The 14409-nt window shown below is 49.5% G+C and overlaps 7 protein-coding genes across 8 annotated transcripts; 3 read left to right on the plus strand and 4 right to left on the minus strand.

Moving 5' to 3' along the window:
- Positions 1-91: 91 nt before the first annotated feature.
- Positions 92-5940, plus strand: FVEG_17547 (hypothetical protein). Its single transcript, XM_018906791.1, has 10 exons — positions 92-1156; positions 1220-1398; positions 1449-1514; positions 1567-1592; positions 1642-1819; positions 1873-1940; positions 2003-2159; positions 2211-2964; positions 3023-4117; positions 4170-5940. The coding sequence occupies exons 1-10, from the start codon at positions 421-423 to the stop codon at positions 5678-5680; spliced, it is 4770 nt and encodes a 1589-aa protein (XP_018761749.1). The 5' UTR covers positions 92-420; the 3' UTR covers positions 5681-5940.
- On the minus strand, positions 5676-7006 carry FVEG_13547 (hypothetical protein; the record flags this gene model as incomplete). Its single annotated transcript, XM_018902907.1, has 2 exons — positions 5676-6309; positions 6378-7006. 2 exons carry the CDS (start codon positions 7004-7006, stop codon positions 5964-5966), a joined length of 975 nt encoding a protein of 324 aa, XP_018761750.1. The 3' UTR covers positions 5676-5963.
- Positions 7007-7033: 27 nt separating this feature from the next.
- Positions 7034-7285, minus strand: FVEG_17548 (hypothetical protein; the record flags this gene model as incomplete). The annotated part of the gene is made up of 1 exon (XM_018906792.1): positions 7034-7285. The coding sequence occupies one exon, from the start codon at positions 7283-7285 to the stop codon at positions 7034-7036; it is 252 nt and encodes an 83-aa protein (XP_018761751.1).
- Positions 7286-7480: 195 nt separating this feature from the next.
- On the plus strand, positions 7481-7773 carry FVEG_17549 (hypothetical protein; the record flags this gene model as incomplete). Its single annotated transcript, XM_018906793.1, has 1 exon — positions 7481-7773. Exon 1 carries the CDS (start codon positions 7492-7494, stop codon positions 7771-7773), a length of 282 nt encoding a protein of 93 aa, XP_018761752.1. The 5' UTR covers positions 7481-7491.
- Positions 7774-8894: 1121 nt separating this feature from the next.
- On the minus strand, positions 8895-9903 carry FVEG_17550 (hypothetical protein). Its single transcript, XM_018906794.1, has 2 exons — positions 9572-9903; positions 8895-9512 (listed from the first exon to the last, which is right to left on the minus strand). Exon 2 carries the CDS (start codon positions 9405-9407, stop codon positions 8988-8990), a length of 420 nt encoding a protein of 139 aa, XP_018761753.1. The 5' UTR covers positions 9408-9512; positions 9572-9903; the 3' UTR covers positions 8895-8987.
- A 40-nt stretch (positions 9904-9943) lies between these two features.
- On the minus strand, positions 9944-11731 carry FVEG_13548 (hypothetical protein). Of its 2 annotated transcripts, XM_018902908.1 has the most exons (3): positions 11190-11731; positions 10083-11127; positions 9944-9974 (listed from the first exon to the last, which is right to left on the minus strand). In XM_018902908.1, the coding sequence occupies exons 1-2, from the start codon at positions 11585-11587 to the stop codon at positions 10161-10163; spliced, it is 1365 nt and encodes a 454-aa protein (XP_018761754.1). In that variant the 5' UTR covers positions 11588-11731; the 3' UTR covers positions 9944-9974; positions 10083-10160. The 2 variants fall into 2 exon arrangements, with proteins under 2 accessions (XP_018761754.1, XP_018761755.1); XM_018902909.1 differs by lacking the exon at positions 9944-9974 and having other exon boundaries at positions 10053-11127.
- A 1177-nt stretch (positions 11732-12908) lies between these two features.
- Positions 12909-14324, plus strand: FVEG_13549 (hypothetical protein). The gene is made up of 2 exons (XM_018902910.1): positions 12909-13913; positions 13964-14324. Exons 1-2 carry the CDS (start codon positions 13201-13203, stop codon positions 14283-14285), a joined length of 1035 nt encoding a protein of 344 aa, XP_018761756.1. The 5' UTR covers positions 12909-13200; the 3' UTR covers positions 14286-14324.
- Positions 14325-14409: the final 85 nt, after the last annotated feature.

Here is a 14409-nt window from a genome sequence, read left to right on the forward strand (position 1 = left end):
GGCAGCCTAATTGGGTTTGGATTCTCAGGGTCCAGGGCCATAAAACCTTCAGCTCATCCACTTTTGGTGCACGTCTTGATCCACCCTTTCTCCATATCCTCGCGTAAGAAACCCTGCAAAGTCCGGCGGGAGCCGAGAGTCAAGGGACAATTCTGGAGAACGGAATGCATCCGAGGTGATAATTCGGCAACTGAATCGTTCACTTGGACCTTTTGCAAAAGTCACTCGGTGACCTACTCGGGATGTTCGCAAGGGGAAATCTCCGCGTAGCATTGCCCAAGCTCCGTATCCCTGACATTTCACTCTAGAGGTAGTTTAAGGTTACCTGCTTTAATCTTGGTCCTTATTCACACTTCAAGGCCCTTCTTTACATGAGAATATAGCCAAAATCTGCCATTTGTTCTTCAAGACTATCTCACGATGTGGTTACGATTCTTTTTGTTGCTACTTTACATGCCCTTTTCGGTCCTTTCCGTGGGCCATCATCACTCTCATTTGCATTCTCACCATAAACGCGCCTCCAACAGCTCATCTCACGACACCTCGAGCCTTGATGCTGCACGTAAGCTCTTGGCCGCTGGCCAAGCTGCCATGGCCCATGCCAACCGCGCCATCATTGCCAACCCTCGCCCAAACCGTCTGGAAGTGCTCAACTCTACAGAGCTTAGAAAGACTGAGAAGGCACCTCCACCGCTTGATTATCGCAACGGTACTTCAAAGTCACTCAATGCAAGAGATTCAGGAAATGGAACATCTAAGGATCTTCGCTATTCTGTCCCTGAGGAACTCATCAAGGCTGCCCGCCTTCTTTCCGAGAACTGGAAGCCATCTTCCAGGGACCTCGATGGTGGCTACGCAGCCGACGTTCAGCACTTGAAGGACACCTTCTTGTACAAGAACAATGACACCAATATGATGCCTCCCATGCTTCAGTACGACTCAGGATTGATCAAGCCTGTCCTCGAGCCGCCGTCTGCATTTCGATACAGTGAAAATGATACTGATATCCCTGAACATGTAGTTGACAAGGACAAGGACCTGCACAAGAGAGCCAGCTCCGACTGGTGGATGGCTACTATTTCTCAGAGAGGTTCTAGCCCCTTTGCTCCTTCTGGATATCAAGTCTGGCGCGATGTCAAAGACTTTGGTGCCAAAGGTAAGTGGACGTCAACATAGATTGAGCCTGGGAGCTGCATGTATTTTTCTAACCGCAAGATAGGCGATGGAATTGCTGACGATACGGATGCTATTAACAAAGCCATCTCTAGTGGCGGTCGATGTGGTGGGGGCAAATGTACAGGAAGCACAATCTACCCAGCAACTGTATACTTTCCTCCAGGTACCTACAAAGTCAGTTCTTCTATCATTCAGTACTACAACACTGAAATGATTGGCAATGTAAGTTATATACTTGGCTCATTCGTTACCGACCTGTCTTACAAGTATAGCCACTTGACCTTCCGACAATCATTGCGGCACCAAGTTTCGTCGGTCTTGGTGTTATCACTTCCAACGTAAGTACTAGAGGCGATTCTATCGACCACTTGAACCTGACCCTATACCTAGGTCTATACAGGAGAGACCTCCGAATGGTAATATTCCCTATATGCCAGTAAGTCACAAGCTAACTTGGATCTCTAGGTACCTGAATCAGAACAACTTTCTTCGAAGTGTCCGCAACTTCATCATTGACGTCCGCCCAACTCCTGCCAATGCGCAAGTTTGTGGAATTCACTGGCAGGTTGCACAAGGTACTTCACTTGAGAATATCCATTTTTATATGACAAAGTTCAAGGATGATCCCAAGACAACGCAGCAGGCAGGTACTTCCATGAAGCTTCAGCGATTGTAATTTACTGACTAGGGCTTCAGGGCATCTACATGGAGAACGGGAGCGGTGGCTTCCTTTCTGACCTGTACTTTGTCGGAGGAAAGTTCGGGTGAGTTGATCAAACCGGTCTGCACAACTCTGGTCGCTGTTCACTGACCTGTTGATTACTAGAGCGTACATGGGGAATCAACAGTTCACAGCCAGTGGCCTCTACTTCGAAGAGGCCGAGACGGCTATACAGATCCACTGGGATTGGGGATGGACTATGCAGAACATTGTCGTTGACAACTGCAACACCGGTCTAACCATTGTCGGTGGCGCGGGAGGGGTAAGCTCTCACCTGGACCTTCACTCCTAGACAAAAACTAACAGTCCCTAGCCTATGAGTACTGGCCAAGGCATTGGCTCCCTTCACCTGACCGACCTACGTTTCCATTACGTCAAGGTCGCAGTGTCAACCTCTGTCATGTCCGACAACTCCACCGCTTTACTACTCAGTAATTCGGGCTTCTACAACGTTGACACCATCGTCCAAGACACTTTTAAGAGGCAGGTCCTTCTTCGGGGCGGTAAGGGAACAGTCAACGTCGATACTTGGGGTTTCGGCAGGGTCACCAGCGCCAACGGTACTACAGCCTTCCACAATGGCGCCAATCTCGACAGCCCAGTGAGAAACGATTCCCTGGTCACTGGCGGACGAAGGCAGTTCTTCACTCGTCGCCGGCCAAAATATGATGACCTGGGCTTTAGTCAGATCCTTGATGCGAAGGCGTACGGTGCCAAGGGTGACGGCAAGACAGACGATACAGCTGTTCTGAAACACCTCTTTTCGGCTGCTGCTAACATGTCTGCGATTGTATATGTTCCATTTGGCGTATATATCATCACAGACACTGTTGAAATTCCTGTTGGTTCGCGAGTTATCGGGCAGGCTTGGCCTCAGATCATGGCTACTGGGTCCAAGTTTGCAGACCCCCTTAAGCCTCGCGTTGCAGTTCGTGTTGGTCTTCCAGGTCAAGTTGGTGTTGTTGAGATCCAAAATATGATGATCACTGTCAAGGGAGCTACGGCCGGTGCCATCATGATGGAGTGGAATGTACACGAGTCTGGCCAAGGCTCGGCAGGTCTATGGGGTATGTTTCATTTCTCACAATGGAGTTCTCGATCATCTCGACTAATACTTCGTTCTAGATACCCACTTCAGAGTTGGGGGCGCCGCGGGTACAGATCTTACCGTCAAGGACTGTCCCAAGCTATCTGGCAAGGTCAATCCAAACTGCGTCGCCGCGTCCCTTATGCTTCACCTGACCCCCGACTCTTCGGGTTACTTCGAGAACGTCTGGATGTGGACTGCAGATCACGACTTCGACACTGCCGACCAGACTCAAGTTGACATCTACGTTGGTCGTGGCATGCTCATCGAGAGTAAGGGCCCGACATGGCTCTGGGGTACATCAGTCGAACACTGCGTGCTGTACCAATACCAACTATCTGGTGCTCGGAACGTCGTCATGGGCCTTATCCAGACCGAAACTCCCTACTTCCAGTCTTTTCCAGAAGCACCAGCACCTTTTAAACCAGGCGCTTTCCCCAACGATCCTGAGTTCCACAACTGCACCAAGACCTCCAAGTCTTGCGCTATGGCCTGGGCTTTACGCATCATCGACTCGTCGGCAGTCCACGTTCTGAGTGCCGGTCTTTACTCCTTCTTCAACCGTTACGATCAGACGTGTCTCAACTCTGGGAGGCACGACTGCCAGGACAAGATCTTCTACACAGAGCAGAGCTATGATGTCTGGGTTCAGAATCTCGTCACGCTGGGCAGTATCGAGATGGTCAGTCCTCTCAACGGAGTCCCCACGCTGGGCAAGCCAAACAGAAACGGATTTGCTTCTTCGATCCTGGCTTGGCTTGGAGGTTCAAAGAATATCACTGGACAGCGCAACTTCGAGGGCTATAGGATTCACACCGAGAACGCGCTTGACATTGACAGATTCCCCGAAGCCTGCCAGAATGCGCTTACTGCTCTTGTGCGATGCGACAACTATACGGAGGAGTGGACAACACCTTCATACCATGGAATTCTCCCCAGAGATGTTGATATCGAGTCTGTTTGCGACGAGGGCTGTGCACGCTCCATGTCGGACTGGCTATCAGCTGTTGATACCTACTGTGGTAATGCAACATGGCATAATGGTGCTGCTGCAGGTGTCTTGGGATCTTTCGTCTCACAGGGTATCAACGAGACATGCCAAACAGACAAGAAGACTGGAAAGTACTGCAACGGTAAGTATTCCCAACACCTCTTTTTATCTGTCACTGTCCTAACACGTTGCAGATATCATCTACAACTTTACCCTCTCTGAGTCCATCGACAAGATGCCAACCAACGAACTATGTTCCGACTGCTACGTTGGCCGGCTCAAGATGATGCAAGCCAGTCCCTTCTCCTACTACAACAGGGACCTTTTCTATGAGGATGCTCTCAAGAAGGCAGTCAAGCGATGCTCCCTGTCCAACGTACCCACGGCCCCCAAAGATTCTCCTTTTCCATCAGAACCTTCTGAGCCACGATTTTGTCTTTCTGGCGTCACGTACACGACCAAAGCTGGCGACACCTGTGACTCTCTAGCTCTCAAGTATAGCGTCTCTTCCGCAGCCATCTTCATCGGTAACCCAGATATCCTCGACTGCACCGACATGGTGGAGGGTGTGTCTATCTGCATGCCGCTCCAGTGTAAGACATACAAGCTGCAGGAGAAGGACACGTGTATGTCGGTCGCTTATTTTGCAGGCATTCAGCAAGATGACATCCGCCTCCTGAATCCCTGGGTCCATGAGCTTTGCGGGAATCTACAGTCCGCCACAATTGTTCTCGGCAGAGTCATCTGCACTACACCGCCCGGCGGAGAGTATGATCGCGAAGTCAACACCACTAATTCAGACCCGGCATACTCTGAGTACGCTGACAAGGCTGTTCCTCCTCCCAGCGGTGCTACTCTCGCTACCAATACGACCAAAGCCTGTGGACGATGGTATACAGTTGAGAACGGCGATGACTGCGCTCGAGTGCTTATGCAGTATCACATCAGTCTTCCTCTCTTCATACAGTCCAATCCTTCCGTTTCGGAAGGCAGCTGTACCACGGATCTAGTTCCAGGGCGAACCTACTGTGTCGGCCCAACCAAGGAAGTCTTGACACAAACGCTCAAACCCATTCCTCCGCATACACGCTTCGGTTGTTTTGCCCGCGAGGCGGACACGACGAATCGCTCTGTCCTGACTCTAGCCGACGCGCAGCACGTCAAGCCCATGTCCATCGTAGCTTGTCAGTCCTACTGTTTGCAACGGGGCTGGACCGTCTGGGGAATCCAGAACGGCGACTCGTGTTTCTGCGACAATCAGCTTCGTATGGATAGTCAGATCATTGACGATTCCAAATGCAACATGCACTGTAACGGTAACACCACAAACGTCTGCGGCGGTAAGGATGCTATCGAAGTGTTTGGCGATCAAGATATGTTACGTATTCAGTACGAGAGTCTTGGTTGCTACTCGTGGAGCAAGCAAGCCATACGTGGTACCACAGGTGGCGACACTATAGAGTCTTCTGATGAGATGTCCGTCGATGCGTGCGCAAGTCTGTGCACTGTGACTAAGAAGTCTGACTTCTTTGCTGTCTGGGAAGGCAAGCTCTGCACTTGCGGTAGGGAAATGACACCAGGAGCTAAGACGACTAGTATGGATGAATGCAATGTAGCTTGTAACGGTCAGCTTGGAGATATTTGTGGTGGAAAAGGAGTGGCAGAGGTCTTTACAACCAAGACCAAGAATGTTGTAGCTAGCTAAGAACATTAAAGCTTCCTTTTTCGTGCTGCTTGGCTCCCGGGGTCGTCACTCTTACCTTGTCACATACTATTAGACTTGGCAGTTATGAAAGCATTTAATACAAAAGAGACCGCCCTTACACAATATCTATCCACACTCTTCAGTATCTTAAGGTTAGAATGACAGTATTGGTTGCCGGCTGATACTTCCATCACTCACTCATCTTGCCTCATTCCTGAAGCATGATCAACTGGTAACAACAGTCTCTTGCATTCAATGCTCTCATGTCTAATTGGGTGTCATATTAGACATATGGCTCATGATCCCACTCCTCCAGTTCCTTTGAATCGCAAATCCACAAATTGTCCTGGTGTGTCTGCGCCTTGAGCCACATATCTCGAAGACTTACGCCCCCGCCCTCCCAACTCGCGGCATAAAACCAAGCTCCGATTGCAGCAATAGGTACTTTAACGCGGCCTCTATATTTCTCGCCGTTGAAAATAGTTTCTTCTGCGTCCCTATCCCAATCCGCATCATATGCCCAGACCCAACAGGGATCCAAGACTTCATCGTCGGGATCATTAGGAATGAGCTCCATTGGAATGACGATAAATGTATTCTGTAGGATCCCAGGGGACGAGAGAGATTTCCTGTGCTCACGGAAATGTATGTCGAATGATCAGTACGATGTCTCGTCCAACTGCTCCCCAACACTTACTTGCGAAAGGCATCTTCTTCGTTCAAGCCTTCATACGTAGGCGGAGTAGCCCAATCTTCTGTTTTCAACGCCATGAGCTCATCTGCCCTCCCTTGGCAATGAATACTCGGCCACGATAGCCGGGGCATATCAATGATCATGATCCACGTGTCCTTCCATGTATGGCCATACATCTCTTCGACTTCTTGTGTTTTGTAATAGGTGAACCCCCACGGCTGTTGGGCATTGAGTATATGCTGAACCCAGTTAGGTGGCTTGTGGGATACCTGCTTCCAGATCTCATGTAAGGTGTCGCTGAAGTCGTACTCTGACTGAGACAATTCATTATCAGAGAGTTGCTCAAGGGCAGGAATCAACCACTTAGCATTCCTGCGAGCCGCTTTCATTTCGCTGCGTCGGGCGACCTCTCTAGCCTGCTCACTTCGAGTCTGCAGCGCGTCTTCTTGAAGCCGTGACCTGTACACTTCATCCAACGTCATATTGTTGCCATCAACATAGAACAAGTCGCAATAGACCAAGACCCAAGCGTCCTTAGCTATAGCAGGATATGGAATACCATCAAAGCCTGCAACACTGGTGATAAGAGACTCGCCATGCTTGCTCAGACCTTTCGTAATCCTCCTCACCATGTTGCTCTCGTCATCAGGATAGCAGGCTCATCCAAGTAGGGCCTTTTGGAGAGGTGGGTTCTTCTCAATCTCCAGAGGATTAGTAAGAGCCAGCTCAACAAGATCCCGGCCTGCGACCGCTTCCTCAAGACGTCGGGTCCATCGCTCCCTTTCAACTAGAGTCTTGACTCTGATCAACTCCTTTCTCGGAAGATGTTGTATGCGTTGGCGGCGATCTTTGGGCTCAAGGTGTAATACACTCCTGTAAAGCTTGAGGTTTGGGTCCATAATCGCGGCCATGGTGAGGCGTGAATGACAACTTAACAAGGATTATGACGGGTTTCAGGCTGTGTTTTTCTTCTTGTCTGAGCTTAGCCCCAGGACTGGGGTAAGTTTAGCCTTGGATTCACGTAGTGGGGCAAGGTCAACGGAGTAAATTGATCCCCTCACCTTTCACTACCTACCTTATCGTACCCAAAGAAGCACAACCATTGTCCACCATCCCCATGGATCCTAATCTAGAACTCTACAAAAGCCTGCTGGGTCTTGATCCTCCTGAGCGCCATGAACGTCTACTCCATCTTCCTCGATCTGAGCGTTCCAGGGTCGCGAGTATTGTTGGGCGCGAAAAGCTGAATCGGAGGCTACAAGAAGAGTTGGTGGGCAGGGACCTTGTTGAGATGCCGGTGAGCAACCCCTCCGAGTTTCATGGTAGTGTCCTCTTGCAAAACGCACCCCTTGGAAGAATTTCTTATATACCGGATGAAACTGAAATGGCTTACAGATAATGCACCAAGACTTCGAGATTGGAGACTCAGCTGATCCTCGGCCTGGATAGTGCCATACACTGTGATGTTGAGGGAAGAATGGTGAGCATAACATGCTTCGTCGAAACGGGATAGTAAAGGACAAGACATGCCACGACACTGGTGCTTGTTTACACTGAAAACGACCTTCTGGTGCTGGCTTAAGACGCTGTCTTTTTTCAAGGTGGATTTTGTGAAGAATAAGGTCAAACCAGTGACGTAGTTTGGCGTGTCCATCATCGGATAGAGTACAAATTACGGCTGCTTTACTTGGCGAAATATTAACTTAGTCAACTTGTGATCATCTCATGTCAATTCGGGAGTAGCATGATATGTATGTCCCTATCAATGTGCTACTATCAATATTGCCACTAACCCCACAATGACGCGCATTGCATGAGATGGCGGGGTTCTTGGTGCGGATGAAAATATGCAGCAATGTAGACTGAGTGGTGATATGAATGGATGCGTTGCATGTGCCTGCAGATTGGCCAGTTTGGATACGTATGTGATTTGTGGAGTGATGAACATACTGCTGCGCGGTATAGATTATGTTTCGATGCTCTGGTGCGTTCGTAATGCCTGGCTCTGTGTCTGTTAGGCTGTTTCATCATTCGTAAGCAACACCGGCGGTTGTATTGGCTGTCGGAGAGTTGTTCAGAAAGTTGTGTGAGAATACCAAGGTCAATCAAACTAGGTCTGCTTGAAATGGCAGTGCAGGACTCGAAGATGCTCTGAGGTCCAGAAAAGAGGGTGGGTAAGAAAGCGCGGATTCTCGACGCAAGGTCTATACAGAGACTTTATTATAGGTATCTGTTGGCCTATCGGGCGCGCGCATCAATGGAGGCGAAATGAATAAATGTTGTTGGCGAGGATTTTTTCTATTTAGCACACGCGACTGACGATCGCGCGTCATATACCTCTTGATCTCTTCCCTAGGGCTTGTATTAAGATTTATTAGTCATCGTGAAAGCTTCTGGAGGAAAACTGGATCGTATTCTCATTCATCATCGGTGTTCGCAGCCTAAAGCGTAGCCTTATAGGCGGCATGTAACCACTCAGAGGATCCGCGTCATAAATTTAGCGCCCCTAGGCTGACTGAAGGCATGAAATAAGAAGCTGCTGTACTTGTCTAGCCCCCACCGCATCACGGCGAACTAAGTTGTCACGCGGTTTCGCTCGGACTGCCAGATCCGTCACTGCCCAGTGCGTCGCTGTGAGTATGGTTGCTTGACGGAAATTGGAAGCTCACTGAGTAGATATCCTCTTGTATTTCGTCCGACTCTTTTTGCTTCCAGGATTCCTTCATTCCTAACAGCTACACGGTGACGAGGGTCGTTCTTGACGGCTGCCAGCGCAGCTCCCATATCAACGAGAGAAAAGCCACAATCAAAAATCAGGGAGTGAGTACTGCAACGCATCAAGACCAGGTCAGATCCGTCAAGAAAGTCCTTGATTTCTTGGACTGTGAACCCTTCAATACGCTGCGTGTGTTTTGCGTATGTGGGGAGCACATTGTGTGCTGTCGGCGAGACGATGACCCGACAGGCCAACATCTGAGCGACGGCCCCAGTTACTGCCAGAGGCTTGGAGGTCCTCGACGCAAAGCGCCCCATCGCTTCTCTGCTCAGTCTTGATCCGGATGTGAAATGCACTCGCAGATGTGACAATCTCGAAGTATCTAGCTGACATCCTGGTCTTGGATGAGTAAATCGTCTGAACTTAGGAAGACTGTTAGTCTAAACTCATCAAAGGGCGCCCGAAACTTAGGATAATTTACCTTAATCTCTTCATCGCTTAGGTTCAAGATGTTGCGTTTTCTCGTGGCGCATCAACGGTTCCGGGTTACAGATGAAAGCAATCGGCGTTCTTGGTAAAGCACGCAATTTATAAGTCGATGGCAGCTGAGGCTGGTCAAATGGTCTGCTTGATGTTTTTCTAAGAAAAGTGAAGTTGAAGTAAGGAAAAGAAATATCACAGAACAAGAATCCAGAACGTAAAGCAAAATGCAATAGTTGTGTTGATGGGGCCGCCAATGTGGAGCGTGAATCAATGTGAACGAACGTCATGGCGCTTCCCGTCGGTTTTCCAGCCAGTGCCTAAGCCTCAGGCCGATAAGATAAGCGAGGTGGGCCCGCCATCAATTTGCAGGATAGCCATTTGACCATGTCAAACTTGTCCACCTAAAGAAGTGTTCCACGGTTAATAATGATAACCCTTGAGCCTCGACACCTTGCGCGAAATTGCGGCATCGATTGTACCGTGACTAGAACTATAAAGGACTTACTTACCAAGCACTTTACGTGCACGTCGGTCAATTAAGCAGTACAAGCTGTGCATGGAGGAAATACTTAATTAAACATCTTGATCTAACTCGATGTGAAATGCGACAAGTCAGTAGCAGCACGATCACACTGCTGCCACATAGAAACCCTCTTAATCGCCATCTCCCCGCCATCATGTTTTTCCCACGTCGGATACCACTTATCCTTGGCCTTCCAGAAATCTGTCCTCGGGGAATTCGCATCGTTCACCCACGGTTTACCATCCACATCATCCGGAAACCAACCCGACGTTCCCCCAACAGCCAGCGCAATGATCAGGTAGAACGGCCGATCAAAGGGCGTCGCGTTGCTGGTGCCAGGGCCGGTCCACGGATTGGAGATCTGGGACCCGTTGAGAAGGGCTTGATGGAAACCGCCGTGCTGGTAGAATGGATGGGAGAATTTAACATACGTGACTTGTGCGATGCGGTGGTCTAGCCATGTGAAAAGATACTTGTCCGACCACTCCAGTCCAAAGGTATGAAAGTCTTTATGGAATGTCGTGCGTAGCGTATCTCTCGCCCCAGAAGTGCTCTGCCACCGATCAGTGGAGGTATCTAGCCCCCAGTGCAACTGCGTCGAAACCTGCTGGTTCCCGCGCCCATTATCATAAGTGTAATTATTCCCCCTCACCATCCCGATATCGATCTCGCCAGACGCAGGCCACGCGCCGTAGTAGTCCTTTGCTGGGAACATCATGAGCTGAGAGAGTAGCCAATCTCCCGCTGCCAGCTTAGCGACGATCTCGACGCGGCCGTAGCGGATGACGCCAAAGTTCTTGGTTGTGATCCTGCCCGATTTCACGGGCGCGACGATTTCGCCTGCGGTGAGGTTTGCGACTTGAACGCAGTCTTGGGTTGTTGTAGCGGAGCAGGTTCCGTGGGCTGTGAGGTTTATCTTTGTTGTTTCAGAGAGGTATTTGTCGGTTTGGAGGGTGGGTTTGATGATGAGTTGACCGTCGCGCACGAAGACATTTTCATCCGTGTCTGTCGTAAGCGCAAACTCGCCGTTTCTAGAGTCGGACATGCTTGTTAGTACTTTGTCACCATCGTCAGGCGGGGAGTTTCAACGTACCCGTATCCTCCGACCTCTACCTGCTTATTCCATATCGTAGAGTTGAAGCCATTCGAAAAGTCATCCGTAAAGACTGTGCAGTATTGATGTTTATCAACTGACTTGTAGCCACTCCATGTCAGGAGTCCTATGGCTAACAGTCCGACAGCGATGCCAAAAGCTGGGATGATTGTGATCCATATGCCGCGAGGGTCCTTTACCGCGAGGTATGGTCTCTCGACAGTGCCCTTTTTCACTCGGCGGGAATGGAAGTAGGGGCGCTGGGGGAATCTCTTCTTGAGTGAAGACTCTGTTGAACTTTGAGCTGCGAGGCTCGGTCTGACCAAGTCTTCCGTGGAGTTGGCATGGCTTGTAGAGGCGATGTATGATCCAGAGGATCTAATGGCAGTACTCGACATTGTGGCAGAGACTTGCAATATCCGGTGTATTACCCGAGACAGGAATGACAAGGCAGGGCGCTAGATGTGCAGGATGTGCTTGGCATCATGGGCAGCATGGTTATTGCCAGGCATATAAGAATCAAGGATATGTTACTTTCACAGGTAGAAACCATCAAAATTAGCAAATTTCTACAGCACCGGCTTTCCTTGATAATATCCAAGGCTCACACGCCAGACTGAATCGTATCTGCATTCAAACTGAAGTACACCCCCCCTTCCTTGAAACTTGCGACATTCCTTCATTTCCAAAAACCTTCTATCGCCGTAGACAGACCGAAGGGTACTTTTAACAAGAACCAACCAACAAACCCCCAAAACTCGCATCCGTCCAAAGGTCCATGAGTGCGAACCTCCGTAAATTGAGATTGCTCCGCTGGTTGGTGGGCCTCCTCGATTATTTGGTCACGATACCTTGGCACTGCTAAGCGATGTAGCATTGAAGCGGATCTGGAGGAATAGAGTGCATATGTCAAAAACTTGGCTAGCCCGGCGCTTGTCCTATAGAGGTATGATGCCAATTAAAAACCCTGCTTCGTTTAAGGCTACCGTTTATCTGGCCGTGTCCACTACAGCAACTTATTACTGATAACGCCTCTTCCGTACTTACGTAGGCTACGTCACCAAATGCCCGCGGGAGTCGACCCCCACTGTCTGAGTCACGGTGACAGCGGACATAACATACATATTGGGAGGTGAGAATTCCACTGATGTTACAACGGTCAAGATTGGAACTTGAATTTATCGCAACAATATGATTAATCGGTTTACAAGAATAGCAAAGTATGATCCTGAGAATTGATTCACGGACCTCTCCATGGTCAAAACATCGAGTGTAAAGTGCCGATCAAATGCATCGCGGGGTAGCGACCTACCAAAAATCCCCGTAGTCAGCGCCACAAACCGGATACATTTGAACACAGACCAACAACATGTCACCAAGTCCCCGTGACTCAAGCAAACAGCCTAAAAGCGCACAATTAATCCTTTCGGCCGACGGAGCCGAATCACTTCCCTGGCAGGGGAGGAATCACATTCCAGCGACCAAAATCAACATGATCGGATGAAGAAAACATCGCATCTCCCAGATCGGCAGTGAGTATCGGGCATCGATAATCAGTTCTCACAATGCAAGGTACGAGATGGCATGCAGGTCATGAAATTCAATAGCTAAAAACAGCGCTATTGCGGAATTGGCCAATCGCATTACACGATGACCCGCCTTTTTGTGGTCAAGGAGAATTTGAGCGGCCCGACTGTTCCGCACTTGCTTGTGGTTTGTTGTGAGTGCGCGAGTCAGGGCTGCGAGAGCGAGGATTCCCGATTGTCCTCAGTAAACAGATGTTGGTCTGGGGATATCACGGTTTGTGCCGCAAACGGCAACGACTTGAACTTACGCGTGGGATCATGCTATAGACACAAAGACTTGTCGGCAGTTGTAACATGGCTACCTAAGCGAACCTAAACGACTTGACTTTCTGCAACAGTCTCTCCTTACCCGTTGAACGTCCTGCTGCGCAGATCCCGCTCCATTCGTTTCCCAAACCTCATCCCTCGCTGATCTTCACCTCAGAATGATGCTCCTACAATCCTCACTCGTGGCCCTGGCCCTCTTCACATCCTCATGCATCGCCATATCCAAAAACTTCTACCCTTCCTCAAAACGAGGCCTCATCTACATCCCCAACTCCGACTTCCCCCAGGACGATAAAGTCTGGGTCCAAAAACACTCCGACCTAACATGGTACTACAACTACAAACCGTACCCCAGCTCCGTCTACGAGAACATCACTTCCCTCCAGTTCGTCCCCATGCTCTGGGGCGCCCCCGACGGCTTCGATGACACTTCCTTTCTAGAAAACGTCACGGCGCAAATTATCGGCGGCCGAAACATCACATATGTGATGGGCTTCAACGAGCCAGATAACTCAATGGCCAACGGCGGCAGTGACATTAAGCCCAAAGACGCAGCGAAGTACTGGATCAAGCAGCTTGAGCCGTTGAGAAAACTAGGTGTTTCGCTCGGTGCGCCTGGGGTGACGGGTGCGCCGTCGGGGTTTACGTGGCTTGCGGACTTTGTAGAGGCTTGCAAGGGGAACTGCACGTTTGACTTTATTCCTATACATTGGTACGGAAGCTTTGATGGTATGGCGAGTCATATCGCTGGTGTTTTGGATGTGTTTCCGGGGAAGAAGATCTGGGTTACTGAGTTTGCGCTGGACTTTTCGTCTTTGGTTGCGACGCAGGATTACTTCCAGACGTCGGTCAAGTATCTTGACGGAAACAAGTAAGTCATGTTCATCCCTGATGAGTACGATGATTAACGTGGTTGTTTAGGAACATAACTCATTATTCGTACTTTGGGTCTTTCCGCTCATTCACGTCGAATGTCGGATATAATGTGTCAATGCTTAATTCATATGGGCAGTTGACGGATATAGGAAGTTGGTACCTTGGGGGTGATGCGACAGGTGTTATACCGGGCGACAATGTTGTCAAGCCTAATGTGACAGCTGCCAAGCCGTCTACGCCTACGTATGTTGTTCCGTCATTAGTAACGGAGGACAGCGACTCGTTGGGTGTTGTGAATCGGCCTTGTATATCTTATCTTGGGCTACTATATCCGCTTCTTGCTTTATATGCTAGACTATATAATTAGATACCAAAACGTCTGGGTGACCAGCTTCTTTGACATGTTGCGTGTTTCGTGTTGTATGAATTTCTATGTAGTGATTTTAAGCTCTCAGCCACGAACGTAAGACTTGAATAAACGTCTGGCTCTA

Source organism: Fusarium verticillioides, chromosome 8 (genome assembly GCF_000149555.1).
Source record: "Fusarium verticillioides 7600 chromosome 8, whole genome shotgun sequence".
Classification (NCBI taxonomy): Eukaryota; Fungi; Ascomycota; class Sordariomycetes; order Hypocreales; family Nectriaceae; genus Fusarium; species Fusarium verticillioides.

Excerpts from the sequence above, each read along its gene's own strand:
- FVEG_17550 (XM_018906794.1), bottom strand. The coding sequence starts at position 9,407 with ATGGGGCGCTTTGCGTCGAGGACCTCCAAGCCTCTGGCAGTAACTGGG.
- FVEG_13549 (XM_018902910.1), top strand. The coding sequence starts at position 13,201 with ATGATGCTCCTACAATCCTCACTCGTGGCCCTGGCCCTCTTCACATCC. Across the intron at positions 13,914-13,963 it reads AAGTATCTTGACGGAAACAA|GAACATAACTCATTATTCGT; the intron begins GTAAGTCATGTT and ends GTGGTTGTTTAG.
- FVEG_17547 (XM_018906791.1), top strand. The coding sequence starts at position 421 with ATGTGGTTACGATTCTTTTTGTTGCTACTTTACATGCCCTTTTCGGTC. Across the intron at positions 2,160-2,210 it reads TTGTCGGTGGCGCGGGAGGG|CCTATGAGTACTGGCCAAGG; the intron begins GTAAGCTCTCAC and ends AACAGTCCCTAG. Across the intron at positions 2,965-3,022 it reads AGGCTCGGCAGGTCTATGGG|ATACCCACTTCAGAGTTGGG; the intron begins GTATGTTTCATT and ends ACTTCGTTCTAG.
- FVEG_13548 (XM_018902908.1), bottom strand. The coding sequence starts at position 11,587 with ATGTCGAGTACTGCCATTAGATCCTCTGGATCATACATCGCCTCTACA. Across the intron at positions 11,128-11,189 it reads GTAGAGGTCGGAGGATACGG|AAACGGCGAGTTTGCGCTTA; the intron begins GTACGTTGAAAC and ends GTCCGACTCTAG.